This window comes from Larimichthys crocea, chromosome XVII, assembly GCF_000972845.2.
Source record: "Larimichthys crocea isolate SSNF chromosome XVII, L_crocea_2.0, whole genome shotgun sequence".
In the NCBI taxonomy this organism is placed as follows: domain Eukaryota; kingdom Metazoa; phylum Chordata; class Actinopteri; family Sciaenidae; genus Larimichthys; species Larimichthys crocea.
Genome location: NC_040027.1, coordinates 29,069,855 through 29,091,974, shown reverse-complemented (window position 1 = coordinate 29,091,974; position 22,120 = coordinate 29,069,855). Strand labels below are relative to the sequence as shown.

Here is a 22,120-nt window from a genome sequence, read left to right as displayed (position 1 = left end):
CCAAGTGTGATGTAAGTTCAATGTGGTAACACTCAGCGAAATGAGGTCTATTTGACTCACATTTACAAAATATAATTTTTTGATTTAAATGGTAACTACCTTTGATAACGCTTTTCTTGAGGGCACTCCAGGGTACTCATGCTTTTGTAGCCAAACCTCAGTGTTCAGTTCATCACAACATTTTTGTTTACACCTAAAATCACACTCATGTACGGGCCAAGACACCTGTCCTGAGAGTAATAAAGTAAATTATGACGGCTGGAACAGGAACACTTAAGGGCACTTTTCAACCAGGACCCGAAATCTAAAAGACTTAGATATTATCACTTCACATCAGGCTCCAGAGTCTTTTAGATCACTGACTCCAACCAAAATCCTCAGAAAAGAAATAAAGAAATTAAGAAACACCTGTCTGACTCATCAAAGACTGATCTGAGCCAGACTGATATCTCAAATATACCTAAGTAAGTGTGTTTTGCATGTACACGACATGCAGAAATGCTTTCAGTATTTGCCTGTGCTTTGTGTCTGCTGCTTCACAGTTAATACCCGCTCATATATTATTACTAACACTTATAAGTGTTTAAAAAGTGAGTGAGCTTAAAGCAACACTTAGATTATACAAAATTTACCATGATTGTCCTATTTTTCTGTCTGCCATCAGAATAATTTGAAAGAAGCTATAATGACAATGCTTTTAAAGCATAAACACACTTCAGAGGTAGAATCCACAAATTCATATTGTGTCTCATTTGTAATGTCCTGAAGATAGTCCAGAAATGTGCAGAATGAAGACAGGACACAAGTGTATTTACCATCGAGTGTTTTCACTCAGTGTTAAAACTGAATGATTCACAGATGTCGGTAATAAAATAATTTCTATATCCCTAATTAATGAAATAAAAACTTTGAACTTCTTTTCAACCAGCAACATCAGTATGTGAATCAGTGTTATGGTGCACAGCTCTCATCTCTGTGTCTGTTCTGGTTGTCTTGTTTTGGATAAAGTGCTTGTGTGTCTCCTCACTTCCTACACTAACCATAATGCACATGTGCTTGGTAGTGCAGAGTCTCATCCTGAGCTCAGTTTCCCAGAAGCAACTAAACATTACAACTGCACTGCACTAATTATATAGATTTAACATATATACATATATTCATAGTAAATTTTGCCTGGCTCCACAAAATACAGAGCATTATGGATTGTTGGACATTATTTTAGTGTTTGTTTTGAGCCAGAAATCCAAAGACCATGACTTTGGATACTGTTCAAAGCAGAATATTTGCTGCTTCAGTATTCTCAAATTTATTGTACGTGCCTTTTAAAATGTCATGTGTGGATTAGGACTTCCATTACATTCTCTCCACCATTGAAATGTATCATTCATTTTTATACAGAAAGAAAACCAGCCAAATTATATTTATCAGCTTTTTTGTTCAATTAGTTTAGTATTAGTATTCTGAAAGTTAGATACTAGTATCCATATATTATTATGTCATCATAAACCAATACACTGTTAAGATTTTTGCAACTTTAATACCAGCACAGGTTTGGGAAACTTGTTGATACAAGTACTGGTGTTGTCATGATGTTGAGGTATTATTTTAGTACTGCTGCAAAAGATTTAATTCAATGTTGAATGCTGTAAAATGCTAAGCACTTAATCCCAATTGTGTTTTGCAAGCTGTATGTGCAGATGGCAAATAAATGGGATTTTTAATATTAGTAGTAATAGCTTTAAAAAAGAAAGTGGAGAAGTAGATTAGCGCTGGGCTCCAGTCTGACTGATACCAGGAGCTGCATATGTAATGTATTTAACTGACAAAGCTGACAATGAACTAAACAAACTTTTTTCGTTGCTGTAAGGTCTTACCAGTGTAGGATTTTTAGATATCCAAATCTCTCATATAGTGACACTAACCGGTGCTGTGTTACGGTCTGGTAACAGTGTCCGTATTGATGCGTCCTCAGTGCAAATACAGTGAAGCTTTAGGGAAAATGGCATCAGGGTGGCGTGCTGGTGTGTCTCAGCTGGGCTGCTGGCTGAGAGCGGGCCAGGCCAGGGTTACATTCAGCTGCTGGTTGTGCTGGATCAGGGATGTGTGTCGATAGTGCAGGACCAGCTCTCTCAGGGATGAGTATAGGTTGTAGGGCTCAGCGAAGCCATACCCTGTGGATGTCCTATAGATCACACAGTGCTTCACATCCCCATCCACACTGCATGAAGCGAAAGGAGAGTCATTGTCTATGCACTGTTAATAAATAAAATATAAAAATTTATGGTAGTTTGACCCCCAAAGGCCAACACAGACAAGGTTAGGTTTAATTTGCACTGCACCTACAGAGGGGAAAAATCTATTTTATTTAATTTTAATTTTAAATGCTGATAGTACTCACACAACTGAGCAAGCAAAGGAGCCTCTCTGAGTCTGGCTGTCTCTGATTAAGAAAGTCCCGTCCCTCCTTCCCCTCAGCAGCTCCTCTGCCTCCTTCCGTTTCATACCACCAACATACCAACTTCTCTCCTCCTGGTGAGTGTCATCTGCTAGGGTGTATGGGCTAAGGGAAGATGGGGGTGTGGTAGGGTTAAATTAGTTGGGAAAAATGTCAGTTATCAATAATAATCTGAATAAAATGAGGATACTCACTCTTCTTCTTCATTCCTGATGCCTAGCCAATCATCAATCTGGCTCTGCCTAGTGCCTTGCTGTGTGAGCCAGCTGAAACACGAGCAAAACACAGTCAGAAGGCAACAATATGTGTAAAACATGCTGTAAGATTCAACTTAATTATATTAGATAACAAAAAGCCAAAAAGATGATACAGAAGGCTTCACCTAAAGCATATCAATATTCATTGTAATTTTCTATATGCATCCATCAATAGACACTATAAAAATGGACATGAAAAAAATGACATGGCTGATTGAAACCAATGTGGTACCAGCCAGGTATTTGTTTACTGTACTTGTAAAATAAACACTCAGATCAGATATATCAGATAACGTCTCTCTCACTGTGTCTCTGCAGCAGACTTGTATGACTATCAGTAGTTTACATGGGAGGAGAACATGGAGATTGTTCACTAGCTAATTGATGGCAGATGGCATCATTCTGATTGTCAATTTGTGTGTTTTTTTTTTTTAAGTAACTTTGACTCTCAAGTCAGCTACGACAACACACTGCAGTCATCTGAAGACCCCAGTGAGATTGACAAGCACTCAAATGAAGTTATCTGCAGTTACTGCCAGATTGTTACATCGGAACAGCTTATGGTTGTGAGTTCAGCATTCATTTCACTGGCAACCACTGTGGTGAACATTCCTGCAGTCATCATGCCAATTGCATGCTCCATCAAAACTTGGGACATCTGTGGCATCATGTTATGTCATAGAAACTGCACATTTTAGAGTGGCAAGTTGGCTGTATCAATTATCTTGGCAAAGACATGTCTGTTAACAAATTGTGCGCAAAAGTGCAAAAAAGTCTTGATTCAACTCAAGATGTTTATTTTTGTTCAGTGTAGAACGCCTGAGCATGCTGGAAATCCACAGCTGTGGTAACACTGATAACAGCTGATTGCTTTTTCTATGTTTACAACTCAGCTGTGTCACTGGCATGTCACCGGTATGTCACAGACTGTTTTCAACTGAACATTTTATCAGTGATATCACAGATGGATTTTACCACGTGTTAGCTTGTCAGTTAATTAACCAGGTTTGGGACCCCTTGTGTGGTCACCCTATGCAGACAACTCTAAGACTGATTGACCTGATTGATACAGTACATCCAGAAGCGTTCATTTATTCTGACTATACATCACAGGCCAGTGAAGTACAAGAATCCTTTCTCCACCAGTATAAAATCTAGTACTTGAGTTGCTGAAGGGTTGAACTTACATAAGGTATTGATCTCTGAGCTTCCTCAGCTGCATAAGGTCAGGCTTCAGGCTGTTCATTTTCTTGTCAACCTCCATATGAGCCAGAGCCTTCCTCCCCAGCTCCTCCTCCAACTTCTTTTTGCTGCTGTGGATCTCCTCCACCTTCGACTGCAGCTCCTCTGAATTGCTTTGAATCCTGGGAGAAGGTGGAAGAAAATCTTTAGTAAATACATAAAAAGTGACATTTTAGCACTGTGGATAAAAAGCATACATACTTGTCACTCTCTGCACTGCTGTCTAATGTGAGGAACATGTCGATGTATTCCTTGCTGTAGCGTTCTTGAGTTTCACACTCCTCCTCAAAGATCCGAATGATTTCACTGAAAGCCTCTATGGCTGTCCGTTTGCTCTGCAGCTCCTGGAGAGGAATGGAAACAAATGTACTTTAACTTTTAGGCTCTGTTGTAGTAAAGCTTTCATAAGTAAAAAATAAATAAATAAATATTTAGATGATTACTTTGAACTGCTAAAAGCCCCGTGTTAATATTTAGATGATTACTTTGAACTGCTAAAAGCCCCGTGTTATTTTTTTAAATTAAGTCTCAATGATGAGGATGCTGTTGTACCTGCGAGGTTTGGTTAAACTTTTCATACAGATGGTCATACTCTTTGCTCTTCTCTTTGTATTGATCCTGAAATATCCTCAGCTGTTCTCCAACTGCATCAATGTCAACTTCCATCACAACCTGCTGCTATATAGACAAGAATGTACAGGATATTTAGGAGCCTAAAATCTATGATGCATTTAGTCTGATTTGAACTAAAGTTAATTAATAGAAGGCTGCAACATTTTACGTTCTTTCCACTGTCACTAAAATGTTTGTACAAATAAAAGAATCATAGAAAATAACTATCCATGTTCTGATTCAGCCAAATCCACAATCATAAAAATAAACTTTTACAACAAGACAAAATAAAAAGATTATGTTTTAATATTTAGTAATTATACATGTAAAAATTTAAAACAGTGCTAAATAATTGTTGTACAGCACACATTTACAGCTCAAGGCCTCATAAATGTACCTGCTGGTATCTGGATATGGGGTAGAGTAGTCGTGTGTCCAGCTTAGAGTTATACTGGGCCAGAGACTTGTTCTGGTAATACTGGATCAGCTCCACCATGGAGGAAAAGGGTAGTGGTTCTGAAAAGCCGTACTTCCCCCTTTGACTGAAGATCTTTATGAGTCTGTTGGAGCCATCCTTTCTGCAGAAGTCAAAGCCACACATACACACATACGTTATGTACTTTTTAGATTTATTCTAGTCAAAGGAAAGCCTTTTTCTGTTTTAAAAGTATTTTCTGACTTGTTTTTATGTTATTATGTCACTTTGTGCATCTCTTAATGCTGCCCCATTCTTTCTGTTTACTAAGAAAAGCTCATGTCAACTGCTAACCCCTCCCATCAAATCAAATATCTGATGGTGCAGCAAGTGGCAATAAGAAATAATTTTTCATTTTTCCTTACTTAGAAAAAGAGAAAGAATTAAGCTTAACAGCTATTCTCGTATATTCCGAGTTTAACACTTAGACTCGTGGAAATTTTATGCGCCTGCTGTGTGATCCAGAAATTTCACGGGGCCTGCACAACTCTAGCACAAGTGTTGCTGGTGTGAGATATATTTACTCCTAATGCAACCCGGAGCAGCCGGTCAGCATCACACTTGTGGAATCAGTGTGCAATGTATTTCAGATATAGAAATATGTGAGGCATTTCTTATTAGGCTTAACCCACTCATGTAAATGCATAGATGCCAACATTCAACCAAGAGTGTTTACAATTCACTCAACATCTCTTCTACCTCAAACGTGAAGTGAGGCCAGAAAGTTGGCAGTGTACACTGGGTCTGTTTAGCACCAGTACTGCTGTGCTTCCAGAAAAGAAGAGTTTTACCTCTTACAGCACAATAAACAGTGTATGGACGTATGAAAATGCGCAGTAGACCTCAAGTCTAAAAAGAGCTTTTGGTCACAGTTAGGCATATGAAGCACGAGCAGAGTGTAAGTAAGACAGTGTAGACAGGATTGAGTAAAGTTGGAGCGTGTCTGTTCCTTCAGACAAATTTGAGACTGATGACTGGAAAATCACAACTGAAACACATCGTCTGTAGACAGGGTGTTATGTTGCTGACCGCCGGGTCTGCGCCAAACTCTTACCAACAAAGTTTTATATATGAAACCTAGTCTGCCTGATTCAACTAATATTGGACAGAAACCAGGAAATGTATAAAGTTACATTATAAAACCAGTAAACTAAATTAAGACTGTGTGAAACCAGGAAACTAAAGTTAGACTTTGAAACCAGGAAATGATAACTGACCTCAGACTACATGTATTCGATTTGTGGCGAACATAGCCTTCCCACGACACCCAGGGGACTAATAATTATTATAGCATTAGCAGTTCAAAGGCTAAAACGCTACCCATATCCAGTTTTATTTTATTAAATGTAATGACAATGTTGTATATTTTATGAACACACAAAAACAGCATATACATGTGCACATAATAGACTTCAAAAATAGTTACCTCAGTGTGAGAGTGTATTCCCCCTTAATCTTACTGGAAGCATCTCGGACCAGGAATGTGCCATCAGGAGTGTTTCTCATCATCTCATTTACCTCCTCTCTAGATAACCACAAAGGATAATAAGGTCTCAAACAGTTCATGCAGGAGTTTTAGGAAAACAACTTGCAGACAAAATGAGTCTCAAATGTCTGAAACTTTCATATAGTACTGCCATTTCTGTCAATTTTAAAGGGATTTACACAAAAGAGCTGGACCTAATTTTGGAGTTAATTTTTTCTGTACTATGTTAGCCATATAAATGCATTCAATACCTCGAGATATTTCCCCAGTACCACTCTGCATCAAACAGATGGTTGTCATCAGAGCTGGCTGCCATTTCTTTGGATATGTTGTTGTTCGGTTGACGTTCTGACCACAAAAGCAAAAAAATCAAGGAAAAATCAATCAAGGATCATTTTTGTTTCAAAGTTGGGGTTTGCTTTCATTTATTCTTCAAATACAAAAATGACATAATAGACAAGTCAGTCCATTGTAGTCTCTATCCATTTATTCTATTTGACTATATAATGATATTTTTTTAATCAATCAGCAGCAGGTAATTTAGAGGGTTAATTTTTTTATTTTTAAAATGACAAAACTACAAAACTGGACAGGCTAAAAATTTGATGCATGAATGAATGAATGAATTTAAAATTTAAAAAATAAAAACTAGCAGTCTGTCCTAACAGTCATTTTGTAATAGCATATGGTCTATATTTTAACTTATTTTTGACAAAAGTGATTAAATATGCTACAAAAGATCTGTTACAGTACACTTCTAACATGCAGAACAAAGAGATGCTGAAGAGTACCTCCTTCCTCGACAATACCAATTCTTAGGGCAGGAAACACATCATCATGATCAACAGGGGAGGAAAGGTCCTGCAGGAACGCTGTCAGGGTCTGAGCCTCAGCCTCGCTGTCGCTTTGACCTGTGTCGGGCTCCAAGAACTCTGCAAAATCAACTGTACAGCAACCCAGTGTTAAGGACTGAGGCAGGTCTGTATGTGGCTATCTGCACTTTGTGGCTGCTCAACAGACACTGCTGGCCCACTGACAAGGACTCCAGAGGGAGATATCGTTGTGTTGCTTAGTCTTGCACCATGTGGGAGACTCTGTCCAGACTAGTCTGCTGACAGGTGACACTGTCTGACTGCCTAAAATACCAGAACGGGCACTCCTCAACACTCAGGCACACTCAGCCAGACTCAGTTCTGCTTAGTGCTCGACCTCGCCTTGCCTCGCCTCGCCTCGCCTAACAAACAACAGCTGTCTGCAACGAGATGCCATGTCAGCCTGAAGGACTGGAGTTGATGTGCCACTGTTTCTGTTTGTGTTTATTGTTCCTGTGTGTGTGTGTGTGTGTTAATGTGGTATTAGGGAGGCAGGGAAAGGTGAGAACCTGTCTGTCAGACATTCTCTGAAAGCATTACATTTATTTGTACATTTCTTTCTGTGTACAAGTATGGGGCACTGATGCATGTGCATTGCGAGAGGCATGGCATTAGCAGTTGATGTAAATCATCTCTTCAGCACTTGTGGTGGCATGCCTGGAGATGCATTAAATTGCTACTGCAGACGTGTATGTTCAAGGAATCATATGTATGCTGTTGTAAAATGAGAATGGGCGTTAACTCATTAATCCCGGACCCACAAACAGTGAAACTCTGTCAAAACTTGCCTGGTATAAAAACCTAATAAAGTTGCATATAATTGATCTTAAATCTAGGTGAATCATTCAACTCACAAAGCCCTTAAAACCCTGTGATCCCTGCTGCTATGATAAATGATTAAGCATTTGATTAACACAAAATGAATTGGCAACTATTTTAATAATTGATTAATTGTAGTATATGTTCAAACATTCTGTAGTTCTAGCCTCTGGATTTTGAGTATTGTCATAGTAAACTGCATAGCATTGGGTTTTGGTGTGTCAGACATACTAAACTATTTTATGATGTCACCTTGAGCTTTGAGGAATTGTGAGGGCCATTTTTTCTAAATGATACGTTGGTGAACTGGTGAAGTAAACAGCAGATTGATCAACCGTCTAATGTAAGCTCATGTTATAGCCTGAATGGTTTGTTTCTGAGAAATCAAGAGCTTCAGTGACTATAGCATCTGTGCCACATGATTTTGTCAAACAAATCAAACATCATCATATTATTTACTAACCCTGTAATAAATAAAATAACATCATATTGCTCTTCTCTTGTAAATATATGAGAATTTAAGAAGACTTTCCAAAGCCTAGTGGTTTGGTTTGTAAATCTGCTTTGTTGCACACATGAAAAAGGAAGTAAATCACAAGAATGATTATTAAAAATGTGTCTGTATTTCTACTCAAAAATGCTCAATATAGCACCTTTCAGTCTTACCTTGAACTGCTGGTGATGGCTCAGGCCTAGTAGCCATGGAAATGTCTGTCTCCTGTCGTGATTGGGTAAGAGGTGATGACATCATCACAGGCAATACAGAATGGGGCTCAGGATTATCCACCATATGGTTGGTGCTCTCGTTGATGACTGCAGCCTCGTCCCTGAGATGGAGGGATGCTAGCGATGACGTTGGGAAATCAGCTGGTTGGAGTCCGTTGTCCTCTGCTCTGAGTTGGAAACCCTCTTCTGCCATTTTTACAACACAGACTAATAGTCCAACTTTTTATCGAGTTGGTGAAGCAGCAGGATGGCAGGTGCCACGTTGGAGTTGATCACATACTATCAGCTTACAGTTACACTCATGGCTGAGGGTAGAGAGGGTGATGGTGCAGAGTTTAGGGCTGCCCCGTATTGTCGAGGTAGAGCATGTTCCTCAGCCTGAACTCCCGGTTTAAACTCATCACAGAGCAGAGCGTTGACATTGCCAGTGGATGCTGTGTTTTCGCTTTTCTATACTGCAGTGGGACTTCTCTAAAGTCGATCACTGTTCTGCGCTACAGTCATTCGCTTTAAGGCAATCATACCTGGGATATTCCCAGAACCACCACAGTTGGACACTGGACAGTGCCTGCTTCATAGACACCTTGACACTAGTTATTAAGCTGTAAACCGACTGTGACAGACTGAAGCATGGCTGTTTGATTTTTTCTTCTGGACTTGTGTATCATTTCATATCAGAAAACCTAAAACAAAACAGGCATAAACACAGTTTGAGACTCAGTACTGTAGAATAAGGTGAAATAATCCTTTGTGCATGTGAACATCTGGCCTAATAATTGTGTAATAATCTGCACTGTTTAATAACTCTAGCCATATACTAATACATTAGTTATTTTGCTATTTGAGTCAGTTGACCCTTCATTACCCCTTCATGTTCCAGACCTGCTGCCCAGTGTGTTAATGCTCAGTAATTTTTAAATTTAACTTCTGGCATTGTCGGCCTGAGTATTGTAGGGACTTCTTGTAAAGCAGGGCAAGATAAACTCAGCCACTGCTGTTAATGTCATGTTTACAGTATGCAGTGAAATGTTCGGCACCATATACTGTGAGACAGTAAAGATTTGTCATCTGTCAAAGGTTTTTCCAATTCAATTGTGTAGTTCAACAGTTAGATTGTGGTCCATAACCATTTACAAATCTGTTTTTTACATTGTTGAGTGTGACTGCTTCGTGGCAATATTGGAATTATCAGGTGTGTAATTCACTTGATAAATAAAGTACACACATTCCTGTCGAGCCATTTCTTCCATAAACATTTTCTCAGTTGATTGAGAAATGTGATATATCACAACATACTCATCTAAAATTGCACATACTGTAGCATGTTTAAAGGCTTTATCGGCATCCCTCTTAATGTTCAGAGTGATCGAGAGGAGCAGGACCAAGCTGGAAGCCGAGACTGGTTGTATCAAGCATAATCCAGACTCTTCCGAGGATGCTTAATAAAAACAGAAACCTAGCTGTCCATCTATCAAGTATAAAAAATGTAATGTGTGGTAGTGAATATGTGCTCTAACAGAATGTCTTCAAACATACAGTATTTAAGCAGATTATATGTGATAATTCAGTACTGGACCTACTTGTCCCATGATCAACATTTAACATGCTGATATTGTCACGGTGATCTGCACTAAAAACAACCCGTAACAAGGCTTTACAGTCTCATCAAAAACATATTCATTTATCTCCATGGGTGTCACTGTTGATAGGAAGAGGAAAAAAAGTATCTGCATGTAAGATAATATAGGCTTTAGATTTTTGGGAAGTCTGTGTCAGATACAGTCTTTTATCATGAAACCTGTTACATGGTAAATAATTGAGGTGGGCTAGCTAAATCCTCTTCCTCTCCTAAGCATCTGGGATTAGTCAGCAGTTTATTATCCTCCTCTACCCGTTACAATGTGACATCCTATTGAAGGGGTGTGAAGTAGGGGTATTGTCTAGCTGTTCTACAAGAGGAAACATCCTTGTAATCAATATTTATTGTAATGAAAGATCTGATTTTGTTTGCAAACATTATAATGGATATTGTTTTAACAGAAAAATGAGCAGTCATAGTTGATGTAACTCTAAACTGCAACTGGAAAATCTTGAAAATACATTTATTAAGCTTCACTGACATGTCATTTTTTTCTTAATCTGGATAGCCTTTTGCTTTCAACATCAATTTTAGGTGTCAGGAATATCAAAGCTTTCATCATTGAAAAGCTTTTAAAAATGTTTATACGAGGATTTAAATTTGCTTATCTGTATTGGTGTTGTTATGATTTATAATGTGGCCTGTATCTATTAAAGAAGTATTGGGTCGTACCAAATTTCCTGAGTGACACAACATTGCAGAGTAAAAGTGGTAAATAGCGTCAACATCAAAATACTCTGAATGGTACGCAGCCAATGAAGTCTAGTCTTGAGTCCATGGCTGAATGTCAATGGTACACCGTGTCCAGTACTCACTGTTAAGACGATGCATGTTAGTAAATCATTTTAAAGGAAGTCCTGCAATCTTCTTCACATAGTTCTTGTGTCTTAAAAAACGTTCCAGTATGTATGCATTCATCTGGGACGACACACATATGTGTTATTCCCCAACTCCAATAATTGCATACCTTTTTCGTTATTAATTTGCGTTGCTGTTTATGTGTGTAAGTCAGATTTGTTGACCTAATCAAAATAAATAAAATGGTGTTTGCCCTGTTCATACAAAGCAAAGTTAGAATCCTAAAAAAATCTCATGACGTATGTTACAACAACAGCAGAAATCTTCTGAAAATGTCCCGTACTTTCACAGTGTCAGGCAACTAAAAATTGCAGATGATGACTGTCTTCTGTTTTTGTTTTCGTTAAATATTCGGTCATAATCTTGTTATTGATCAGTGTCCCGAAACATGACGCTGATGTACGCCATTTCTCACCGCCTTTAAGCTTTCCATCGTACTGTACCAAAGCTGGTAATGATGGTAATGACGAATAGATATGGAGGCTGAACATACAGAGAACTTTCAAAATGGCAACTTCTGATGTTAATAACCGACTGAAAAAATTAAACATCATCAGGAAACTCAGCAGGACCGGACAGTGCACACCTACCTGGGCCAAGACAGAAGGGACCGGGCAGCAGGGGAAGCCAATGTTCCATCGACATCCATGAAGCGGCGAGAAGACGTGGCTGGACGCACACGTGGCTCAGATCAAACCAACCACAGGCCTCGGTCCTCACGCCATCCTGTGTCCCCCCCCACCTCTCCAACTCCTCCTATCCCATACTGCCTCTGCTCCTGTGTCCTCCATCTTTTAAAGATCCTCTCCATTTGGACGTGGTCAGTCCCCTCTGAGTGCCACATTTTCCCACGATGCCATTCCTCTAGGTATTTCCTCTTGTCTTCTTCGATGCATCTTGTGTCTTCATGAAAATCAAGCTTTTTCCAAGACATTTCCCACTTTGTTTTTACTTTTTCATGCAACGTATGGAAGAAAACTCCACTCATCTATGGCGTGCGGTATAAAACAAACCTAGAAAAAATCTAAATAGTTTAGAAAAAAATCACTAAAAATGATGTAGGTTTTAGAGCTTATGCAGATAAAGGAAAGGCAAAAGTAAAAGAGCAGCACTACTCTTCACACTGTAACTCTTTCACTCTTTCACAGTTTGAGAGCAGTGTGTGGCTGCACAGTGGGGGGACAGGAGCACGAGAATGAGTCGGTGGGAAAAAAAACTATATAAATAAATAAGGGAAGGATGCCACTGTTGCTATACAGAGCAGGGGGCTTAGCGGTCTCCTGAAATCCTATTGGCCAGGCTGTTGCCATGTGCTCGGGAGTCAGCAGAGATGCTGCTAACAAATCAAGGAAATGTTCTAATATTAGACTGTATGTATCTAGGCAGTGGGAGCCCCTGACCTCTCAACTCCGCCAGCGTTACGTTCCACTTCACAGATCAGCATAATGAAAGAAGTGGTGCAGAAGTAACTGGTTAAAAAAAATGTTACGACACTGTAGACAAAACAGCAGACAGCCCCCCACCATCCCAACTCGCTCCATGATATCCCAGCCAGTTCGGTTACAGACGAACAAACGAGAAGGAAGCGACAAATTCTTTTAATGCAGATAAATGATTTCACTGCATTTTGGCTCACTGGACATTTGTAGAATATGGAGTCAATTAAATAGTTTTTGTTATTTAGGTGAAATGTTGCTCATAAAAATGGCCTTATTTCTAGCAATCTTAGACATATAGGTTCTGCAATAATAAACTAGGACACCTACTGTATATCAAACGTTAAACAAACTGCCACAAGCAAGCACAGAAAAGAATATGTATTGCTCTGCTCATGTGTATTTTACCGCCTTATACCTTCATTTATACACCTTCTGAATGACATTCTGTCATACATTATAATCTGCATTATTATTAAGTCGTACACTGTATTGCTAATTCCTCTTCATTTTATCTAGCAGTGCATAACCAACACATTCAGCTGATAATTATCTATTTTCTACATTTTCATAAACACACTGACAGACTTGATTTTCTCATGCAAATGGCTTTGGCGGGATCCCAAAAAGGAATATTATGGAGCCCAGTAGATTTGTGGAGCCTTGCTGTAAAATGCAACATGCCACTATTGTAAATGTCATCCATTATTTGTTTGCTTGTTCCAGGATTTATCTGCTTGAATCAGGCAGGATAAATACTTTCCTAAAAGGCGTTTCTATAATGTGTTACTTAATATCTATCTGGTTTGTGGATGTTTTTTGATGTTTGTGAGTTTACTGCACCTTTTTGATAAAAATTATCTCATGACTCTTTCCATATAGAGCAGATCTAGCCGGTACTCTTTGTAATATTAAATACAGAGACCCAACAATTAACTCTTATGGATTAGTCATTTTTGCTGTTTATTTGAAATGTATTTAATGTCTTAATTTATTGATCTATGATGTCATTATTGAGATGCATTAATCAGCAACAAACAAATCCACTATGTATACCTTTCAACAACGTGTTTCTATATGAAATCACATAAATGTAAACAAAGCACACAGCAAATAATCTGGACATTATATAACAAATCTAGCTCAAATGTATTGTCCAAAAATCCACAAATTATAACCAACTGACCAATATTTTGGTCATACAATAATATTAGCTGTAATTGGCACATGGTAGATGGTAGTATCTTGTTAAATCTCTTTTTCCAGTGTATATAATGCAGGAAAAAGGCTTGTGCTGATATGTTGTGTTACTGCATAGTTTATCCAGCAGAGTGCACTGCGATTTACAATATAGTAGCAGGCAAAAAAGAGGAAAAAGAGAAGAAGCATCTCTCAGCCATCAACGACGTCAACCATAATTGGTTTACAATGTACAATGTGTGACATGAACAATCATTAACTGAAATATTATTTTATTACCTTATTTGTTTAAGTAAACAGCCTTTTGAGTACCTCGTCATATTGGTGAAAAATCAGTGCATGATTGACATAGAAAGATCTATTTTCATTTCAACTCAAATATTCACTGTTCTGTGAATTTTCCATCATTTCTTGTCAAATCTTGATCTTGACAATTTGTAAACAATATAAAGAGGAGAGAGGAGGAAAGTAGAGAATAACATAATTGTAATTTTCCACCTCATTAAGCCCATAATGTCCACAGATCCTTTCATCTCTGACTGCAGAGTGCATGGATAATCTGGTTTCAATATGTAATGATATATATATCATAAATACTTTAAACAGATTGTACTATACTTACACTGTCTTTAAAAATCTCATAATTGACCTGCAGTACCATCTAGAAAAACAAAGATTGTCCTTTTAAAACATAAAGACTAGTAGAAAAAAGCCTTGAATAAGAATAAGTTTATTTTCATTGTACATTAGCATTGGAAGTTGTAATTGAAGCACCATTGCATCAATTAAATGCAAATGCAAATCACGACCATGTGATTTCACATTCAATGTCTGTTTGGTGAGACCTTCCCTGTGTGTGACATTCAAGCTAGGTAACATAAATAACATAAATACATACAAAAATATCAGCTTGAGAAGACTCTCCACCAATGCCATGAAAGACAGCAATTTGGCAGTAAACAAGTTGTTGCTTGTTGTAGCGATTTCCTCAGTTGAACTGAATATAGAATATTTTCACTTCCTCATTATGAGGGAAAGGAACTCCTCCCTGGTCTTAGGATCATCATGAAATGTTCCCAGCATGACACTTGTAACAGTACTGGCGTTCATCTTCTGCACACCTCTCATCACCATACACATGTGGCTGAAATGAACAAAGGACGATCTTTTAGTTACTGTACATCTCTTAAGAGTAAGTTATTGATTTGCACAAATTATTTCTTAAAGTACTGACCTTTTCACTACATCTAGGTGACCACAAAACTACTATTTTAAAATATTTTAACATAAACGTAGCCAAGAGACAGTAGAAAACAATGTTCACTTCAATGCAAAAGATAAAATAAAGAAAGAAAGAATTGATGAAACAAAAGCTGAACACTCACACGGCCTCAATCACCACTGCCACTCCAGAGGCCTCCAGCGCCTCAGAGATGGCTGAAGCAATCTGTTTGGTTAGACGCTCCTGAACTGTGGAGAAAGTCAAAATGAGATTACAGAGGAAGATGTGAGTCTACAGGATTATATCTATATCTAAATCATAATTATATAGTTATTTTTACCTTGAAGCCGCCTGCTGTAGATCTCAACAATTCTAAGAAACAAAAATAAGGACAATGACACACATGTCTAAGAGTATGAGAGTGTGTGTGTTTAATGTATGTTTGATCACATACCTTGCAAGCTTGCTAAGTCCAACAACTTTCTTGTTTGGGAGGTATGCTATATGAGCCTGGAACATTAAAAAAAAAAAAGTAATCATCATGATCAGACATATTAATGTACATGCTACAAAAATGATTAATTTCAGTAAATATCAGTGATACATAAATATGACTTATTCAGGACTCTGATTAACTTATTAAAGTTATTAAGTTACCTTGCCAAAGAAGGGCACCAGGTGATGTTCACAGAGAGAGAACAAATCAATGTCCTTGACAATCACCATCTCTTCATGGTTTTCATCAAAGATGGCTTCGTTCAAGATATCTGTGGATTAAATGTTAGCTTTACATGTTGTGTCTATACTGGGGCAAAGGATGAAATCAAGTGAGAGGGGTGGATAATTTATCCATTTATCAAAAAAATGAAACGAGTCCATGACAATAAGCTTTAACACATGATGGGGCTGCTGAGCTGTCATAATGCATTATAGCAATCATAGCAAGATGTTCTGTCCTTTATTATTTTTTTCTAAACTAAAAAAAAAAAGTCTTTACATTAAAGTTTAGTTTTGAACATGATAAAGAAAATAAATCTTTCTTACCTTGGACGGTTTCTTTGTAACCTTTAATGAGGAACTGCATGGCTTTAGCTGCACGTAGTGGTGTACGTAGAAGTCCTTCCCGGTCCACGTCCTCTCCAAGCTCACTCAGTATGGTGGTATAGGCTTTCTCAATGTGAGGCAGCTTGTCCTCATCTGCAGCATTCTTGGACTCCTTCTCATCTCTGCTCCAACCATTGTGTTTGGACATTTTCAGGTAGTCTTCAACTGCTCCGTTCATCTCTGAAGCATGGTGATACTCCATTCTGGCTCTTAGCGCTACTTTCAAGATGCTGCAGGATGCAATGAAACAGGCTCAGTGGTATGCTGTTGGCTCAGTGGTGTCAGAGAGGACGTCCCTTGGTTTTTAAAGCCTGACATGAGACACTCAGGCTACAGCATTACAGAACCTTAACACGCGCTTGCATCACACGCCACGCAGTATTTAACTATCATGTGACATAATTCCTCGAAAATACCTCGAAATTACATGGTCTAATTTGAAAAAATACAGAGCAATGAATCTTTCAACGTTTAGACACCCATGCAAGAGATGACTGCATTTAAATAATTGTCTGATTTCAGCTTGTCAAGAGTAAACTGAAACTTTCCACATTGACAGGGTTACTGTACAAATCAATTTGAAGTCTCCCCCCATCAAATGTTATGGAGTAGCATTATACTGATCCTGTGATTTGAGTTTAAAAGCCTTTAAGTCCCATGCTCTGCTGTGAGGTCACAAAAGACCAGTCTTAAGTGCTTGCAGCACTAACATGCACGTCTTGACTTCTTTTGAATCCTGTCTACATGGGGCAGCAACATGAAGCTGAATAAGAGTGAACACACTAAAATCTAGCCATCACCACCTTATTCGATGAAATTGTGGAATAGGAATGAGGATAGAGTATATAAGATATAACATAGAAAACATAAAAAGCCTAGTCTAAAAAAAATCCTTTATGAAACACTACACTAATAACTTGATATCAGCCAACATAAACTTATTGGTTATCGACAAGGGAAATGTCATGTCATTTAGATACAGTGTCCCCACTACATATTCCATAAACTTGATCGTGGCACGGCTGGAGGACAAAACAGACAAACAGGCGGGACAGGGGACAGGGGAAACTAGAGACACAGACAGGGGAGACTAGACAAAACAGACAGAACAGGAAGGGCAGGGAAACATCAGGAAAACACAGGGAAATAGACAAATCTAGCAAAACATACTAATTTTCTTTCATAGATTTACATGGTTTTTGTTTCAAACACGTTTTATTTCACCTCTTAAAACTGATTAAAACATTTTTTTTTATAGAGATATCTGCCACATTTCTTTAGGTTAAAATACAGAAAGTAAAGCTCTGTTGTAATGTAGAAATAGATTGACTTTGACTCCAGACATCTGGGTTCACATTCTACGTCACAACAGAGCATCTCATTGAACACCAGACCAGCCTTCATCCTGCTGACTGTCTTGTGCTTTAACGGACAATGGTATCTTCACACATCTTAATAATACATGAAGATGAACCCAGCCACATCAGACTTTACTTTGACTTTACAGTTTCTATTTGTCCTCTTCTTACTAATACCTGTTTAATTATTGGATCATGACATGGGATGACGTATATGCACGTGTCAGGAGCGACACCCAGATTGCTGAGTGTCACGATGCTGCCTTGACTAACTGCACAGCAGTAGCAGTACACATGTACTTTTATTCCCATTTAGTTTACTTAGAGGTGAGACTCTCCTGGTGGTAGAGAGAATCAATTTAAAGTGTTCAAACTGTTAAAACATCAGCACACATTCATAAACCAAGAAGAGATGCCATGATCACATAACGTAATAAATGATCAAATTGAATTGATGCTCACTTTGTAGTTAATTACTTGCATGGTGTTAACCAAGTGTGACTATCCCCAAAGAGTGTTGCATCGTGTCCAGTCAGTCCATTGTTCTTACACCACATTGGCTGTAGACATCAGTGAAAGCACATGCACACTTTAAAATTTGCAGATGACATGGTTGTCACATTGAAATGATGACCAGCTTGCTAGTGTGATGACTAGTAGTATAAACGAATCACTAAATGTTTATTTTGAAAGAGAATTGCTGCACAATATGAATACAACTTCATTATATTTTATTTAGTTGGCAACTGTTAAGACAATATTACCTTTAAGGTTGAAATTTACCATTTAATTGGCACTTCAGGCACTACAGATCATGACCACATCGCCGTTGTGCCAAATAATGACGGTAAAGGACACCTTCTTTTGTAAAATTGCTCAAGTGATACATGTTAACAAGCTAAAAGTCCCAGTGTTCCACTGTGTGTAGCAGCAATCCTGCAATGCCTCCTGTTGCATAATCAAATATAATTTATTTTTTATTGTTAAGTATTGGTAAATGGTAAATGTGTGCTCAACATGTACAAAAACATGTACAGCTGGACCTTTTTTGGGGTGAAACATTTCAACATTTTTTCGAAAGCTGAGTGGCAAATGGAACAAATGCCGTCAAATACTACACAATTTCTCACTCCATTGTCCTCAGGATATTATTTGGTAGCACAAGGCATATACATTTTCCTCAGATTTGCATGGTTTTCTTCTGCTTCTTGGAATATTGTTATGGCCTTTCCCTGTGTATTGTTCCTAGAATTACAATTATTGTTCTTTAGTAATAAGTGACTCTAACTAGCAGACACACTCATCAGGCCGAGTAAGACTGTGGAGTAATTGTCACAATCTGACAGATTCATTGCTCTGGAGGTATTTTGAATTATGTCTCATGATAGTCAATTACTGCATGACGTGTGATGCAAGGAAATTTGAAATTGATTTGTCCTGCAAGCGTGTGTTAAGGTTCCTGTGATGCTGTAGCCTGAGTGTCTCATGTCAGGCTTTAAAAACCAAGGGGACGTCCTCTCTGACACCACTGAGCTAACAGCATACCACTGGGCCTGTTTCATTGCATCCTGCAGCATCTTGAAAGTAGAGCTAAGAGCCAGAATGGAGTATCACCATGCTTCAGAGATGAACGGAGCGGTTGAAGACTACCTGAAAATGTCCAAACACAATGGTTGGTGCAGAGATGAGAAGGAGTCCAAGAATGCTGCAGATGAGGACAAGCTGCCTCACATTGAGAAAGCCTATACCACACTCTCATAGCCATGCAGTTCCTCACTAAAGGTTACAAAGAAACTGTCCATGGTAAGAAAGATTTATTTTCTTTATCATGTTCAAAACTAAACTTTAATGTAAAGACTTTTTATATTAGTTTAGAAAAAAATAATAATAATAAATGATTGCTATAATGCATTATGACAGCTCTGCAGCCCCACCATGTGCTTAAGCTTATTGTCATGGACTCGTTTCATTTTTTTGATAAATGGATAAATTATCCACCCCTCTCACTTGATTTCATCCTTTGCCCCAGTATAGACACAACATGTAAAGCTAACATTTAATCCACAGATATCTTGAACGAAGCCATCTTTGATGAAAACCATGAAGAGATGGTGATTGTCAAGGACATTGATTTGTTCTCTCTCTGTGAACATCACCTGGTGCCCTTCTTTGGCAAGGTAACTTAATAACTTTAATAAGTTAATCAGAGTCCTGAATAAGTCATATTTATGTATCACTGATATTTACTGAAATTAATCATTTTTGTAGCATGTACATTAATATGTCTGATCATGATGATGACTTTTTTTTAATGTTCCAGGCTCATATAGCATACCTCCCAAACAAGAAAGTTGTTGGACTTAGCAAGCTTGCAAGGTATGTGATTAAACATACATTAAACACACACACTCTCATACTCTTAGACATGTGTGTCATTGTCCTTATTTTTGTTTCTCAGAATTGTTGAGATCTACAGCAGGCGGCTTCAAGGTCAAACTAACTATATAATTATGATTTAGATATAGATATAATCCTGTAGACTCACATCTTCCTTTGTAATCTCATTTTGACTTTCTCCACAGTTCAGGAGCGTCTAACCAAACAGATTGCTTCAGCCATCTCTGAGGCGCTGGAGGCCTCTGGAGTGGCAGTGGTGATTGAGGCCGTGTGAGTGTTCAGCTTTTGTTTCATCAATTCTTTCTTTCTTTGTTTTATCTTTTGCATTGAAGTGAACATTGTTTTTTACTGTCTCCTGGCTACGTTTATGTTAAAGTATTTTAAAATAGTAGTTTTGTGGTCACCTAGATGTAGTGAAAAGGGCAGTACTTATAAGAAATAATTTGTGCAAATCAATAACTTACTCTTAAGAGATGTACAGTAACTAAAAGATCGTCCTTTGTTCATTTCAGCCACATGTGTATGGTGATGAGAGGTGTGCAGAAGATGAACGCCAGTACTGTTACAAGTGTCATGCTGGGAACATTTCATGATGATCCTAAGACCAGGGAGGAGTTCCTTTCCCTCATAACGAGGAAGTGAAAATATTTTACCTCTACTGAGATCAGTGCTTTGATTGGTGGTGTTCATAGTTGAGATAAGATTTTTGTTGTATTAAGCTTTGTGAGGCAGATGAAAGGTGCTAGACACTGTGTACATGTACAATGATGCCATCTTTCGTGAAAGCCATGAAGAGACGGTGATTGTCAAGGACACTGATTTGTTCACTCCCTCTCTCTCCTGTCATCTGGTGCCCTTCTTTAATAACATTAATAAGTTATTCAGAGTCCTGAAAATGTCATATTTATGTATTATCGATGTTAACTTAAATATAGAATTTTTTGCAAATATTGTTCTTCATCACAAAACAAGTCTAAACATTGACAGGTTTGTCTCTCAGATGAAAGGTGCTAAATACTGTGTTAATGTAAAAATGTTTTTAAGATAAAACTAAATGTCACTCTAAGTTTTCTGTATGTTGATTTTTTTAAAATATATATTTCATAATACAGCAGATGGTATTGAATGAAAGCATGTGATATTAAGGCATGCAAAATAGTTTAACACTGTTTTGGGTGCATGGTTCCCAATAATCTTGTTCATTATTGAAATTACATTTTATAAAGACGACTAGAAGCATGCACACTGTGATAAACCAAGAACTGATACCTTTAATTCGAAATAACCAAATTATGTATTAGTACTGTATACTATACTAATACTAACTGTGTGTTTTATTACTTCTGACTGTCAGCATAAATACTCACCGGACTGACAAATAGTAAATGGATTATACGACTCTTTCTTGTCTTACGACCACTGCACTTTTACACTACATACACTCATCCACTGACGCCATTGGATTCCAACTGCTCATCAGTTTCTTAAAATCTAAATTAAGCAACATGAGTGTAATGTGTATGAAATAGATCACTAGTCATAATAAAAACATTTATACATTATAAAGTCAACAAATATGGAACACCAGAGAACTATTTTTCTCTCCATAAGTCACACTTCATTCATCAGACCATCAGAGGGTCGACAACGGGATAAACATCCTTTAAACTTTCACAGTTTGCCAGAATATGTAGTTGCATCATGATTTGTCTAGTATTCAATTAAACATGCACTGTAAATGAATTTGTTTGCAGTGTAGGGATGAAAACGATAACAGTCAGTGGTAGAAAGGTGCTACAGTAAATACATTTACTCAAGTACTGTACTTAAGTACTTAAGTTATTAGTTACTTTGCAAATTCAGATTTTCTTAATCCTCTGTGGTTTCTTCACAAGCTACTCTACAGTATGTAAAATAAAAGTCTAGGACACTGCAGCAATGCTTCTTTTACTTAGGCAAATG

At 37.9% G+C, this 22,120-nt stretch overlaps 3 protein-coding genes across 6 annotated transcripts; 1 reads left to right on the top strand and 2 right to left on the bottom strand.

Annotated features, from left to right (window-relative positions):
* On the bottom strand, positions 1-12,099 carry LOC104928409 (phosphatidylinositol 3-kinase regulatory subunit gamma). 3 transcript variants are annotated; one of them, XM_010742691.3, is made up of 12 exons: positions 12,032-12,099; positions 8,885-9,627; positions 7,319-7,471; positions 6,779-6,875; positions 6,468-6,566; positions 4,964-5,144; positions 4,507-4,632; positions 4,156-4,298; positions 3,900-4,076; positions 2,650-2,721; positions 2,399-2,560; positions 1-2,218 (listed from the first exon to the last, which is right to left on the bottom strand). In XM_010742691.3, exons 2-12 carry the CDS (start codon positions 9,135-9,137, stop codon positions 2,029-2,031), a joined length of 1,653 nt encoding a protein of 550 aa, XP_010740993.2. In that variant the 5' UTR covers positions 9,138-9,627; positions 12,032-12,099; the 3' UTR covers positions 1-2,028. The 3 variants fall into 3 exon arrangements, with proteins under 3 accessions (XP_010740993.2, XP_019125387.1, XP_019125388.1); XM_019269842.2 differs by having other exon boundaries at positions 4,507-4,629; XM_019269843.2 differs by lacking the exon at positions 4,507-4,632.
* Positions 12,100-12,271: 172 nt separating this feature from the next.
* LOC113747957 (GTP cyclohydrolase 1-like) lies at positions 12,272-21,539 on the top strand. 2 transcript variants are annotated; one of them, XM_027289957.1, is made up of 6 exons: positions 12,272-12,309; positions 19,829-19,938; positions 20,082-20,137; positions 20,220-20,251; positions 20,344-20,428; positions 20,671-21,539. In XM_027289957.1, exons 2-6 carry the CDS (start codon positions 19,870-19,872, stop codon positions 20,798-20,800), a joined length of 372 nt encoding a protein of 123 aa, XP_027145758.1. In that variant the 5' UTR covers positions 12,272-12,309; positions 19,829-19,869; the 3' UTR covers positions 20,801-21,539. The 2 variants fall into 2 exon arrangements, with proteins under 2 accessions (XP_027145758.1, XP_027145757.1); XM_027289956.1 differs by lacking the exon at positions 12,272-12,309 and adding an exon at positions 19,303-19,564.
* LOC104928403 (GTP cyclohydrolase 1 2) lies at positions 14,809-16,686 on the bottom strand. Its single transcript, XM_027289955.1, has 6 exons — positions 16,344-16,686; positions 15,957-16,066; positions 15,754-15,809; positions 15,640-15,671; positions 15,463-15,547; positions 14,809-15,221 (listed from the first exon to the last, which is right to left on the bottom strand). Exons 1-6 carry the CDS (start codon positions 16,603-16,605, stop codon positions 15,092-15,094), a joined length of 675 nt encoding a protein of 224 aa, XP_027145756.1. The 5' UTR covers positions 16,606-16,686; the 3' UTR covers positions 14,809-15,091.
* Positions 21,540-22,120: the final 581 nt, after the last annotated feature.

What these genes read in the sequence shown, in the direction of transcription:
- LOC104928409 (XM_010742691.3), bottom strand. Translation starts at nt 9,137, where the DNA reads ATGGCAGAAGAGGGTTTCCAACTCAGAGCAGAGGACAACGGACTCCAA. An exon ending in CCATATCCAGATACCAGCAG is followed by an intron (nt 4,633 to 4,963) that starts GTACATTTATGA and finishes TTGTCTATATAG; the next exon opens with CAGCAGGTTGTGATGGAAGT. An exon ending in ATCAGGAATGAAGAAGAAGA is followed by an intron (nt 2,561 to 2,649) that starts GTGAGTATCCTC and finishes ATCTTCCCTTAG; the next exon opens with CCCATACACCCTAGCAGATG.
- LOC104928403 (XM_027289955.1), bottom strand. Translation starts at nt 16,605, where the DNA reads ATGGAGTATCACCATGCTTCAGAGATGAACGGAGCAGTTGAAGACTAC. An exon ending in TTACAAAGAAACCGTCCAAG is followed by an intron (nt 16,067 to 16,343) that starts GTAAGAAAGATT and finishes TTTAATCCACAG; the next exon opens with ATATCTTGAACGAAGCCATC. An exon ending in CTACAGCAGGCGGCTTCAAG is followed by an intron (nt 15,548 to 15,639) that starts GTAAAAATAACT and finishes CTTTCTCCACAG; the next exon opens with TTCAGGAGCGTCTAACCAAA.
- LOC113747957 (XM_027289956.1), top strand. Translation starts at nt 19,525, where the DNA reads ATGCAGTTCCTCACTAAAGGTTACAAAGAAACTGTCCATG. An exon ending in CTACAGCAGGCGGCTTCAAG is followed by an intron (nt 20,252 to 20,343) that starts GTCAAACTAACT and finishes CTTTCTCCACAG; the next exon opens with TTCAGGAGCGTCTAACCAAA. An exon ending in GCAGTGGTGATTGAGGCCGT is followed by an intron (nt 20,429 to 20,670) that starts GTGAGTGTTCAG and finishes TGTTCATTTCAG; the next exon opens with CCACATGTGTATGGTGATGA.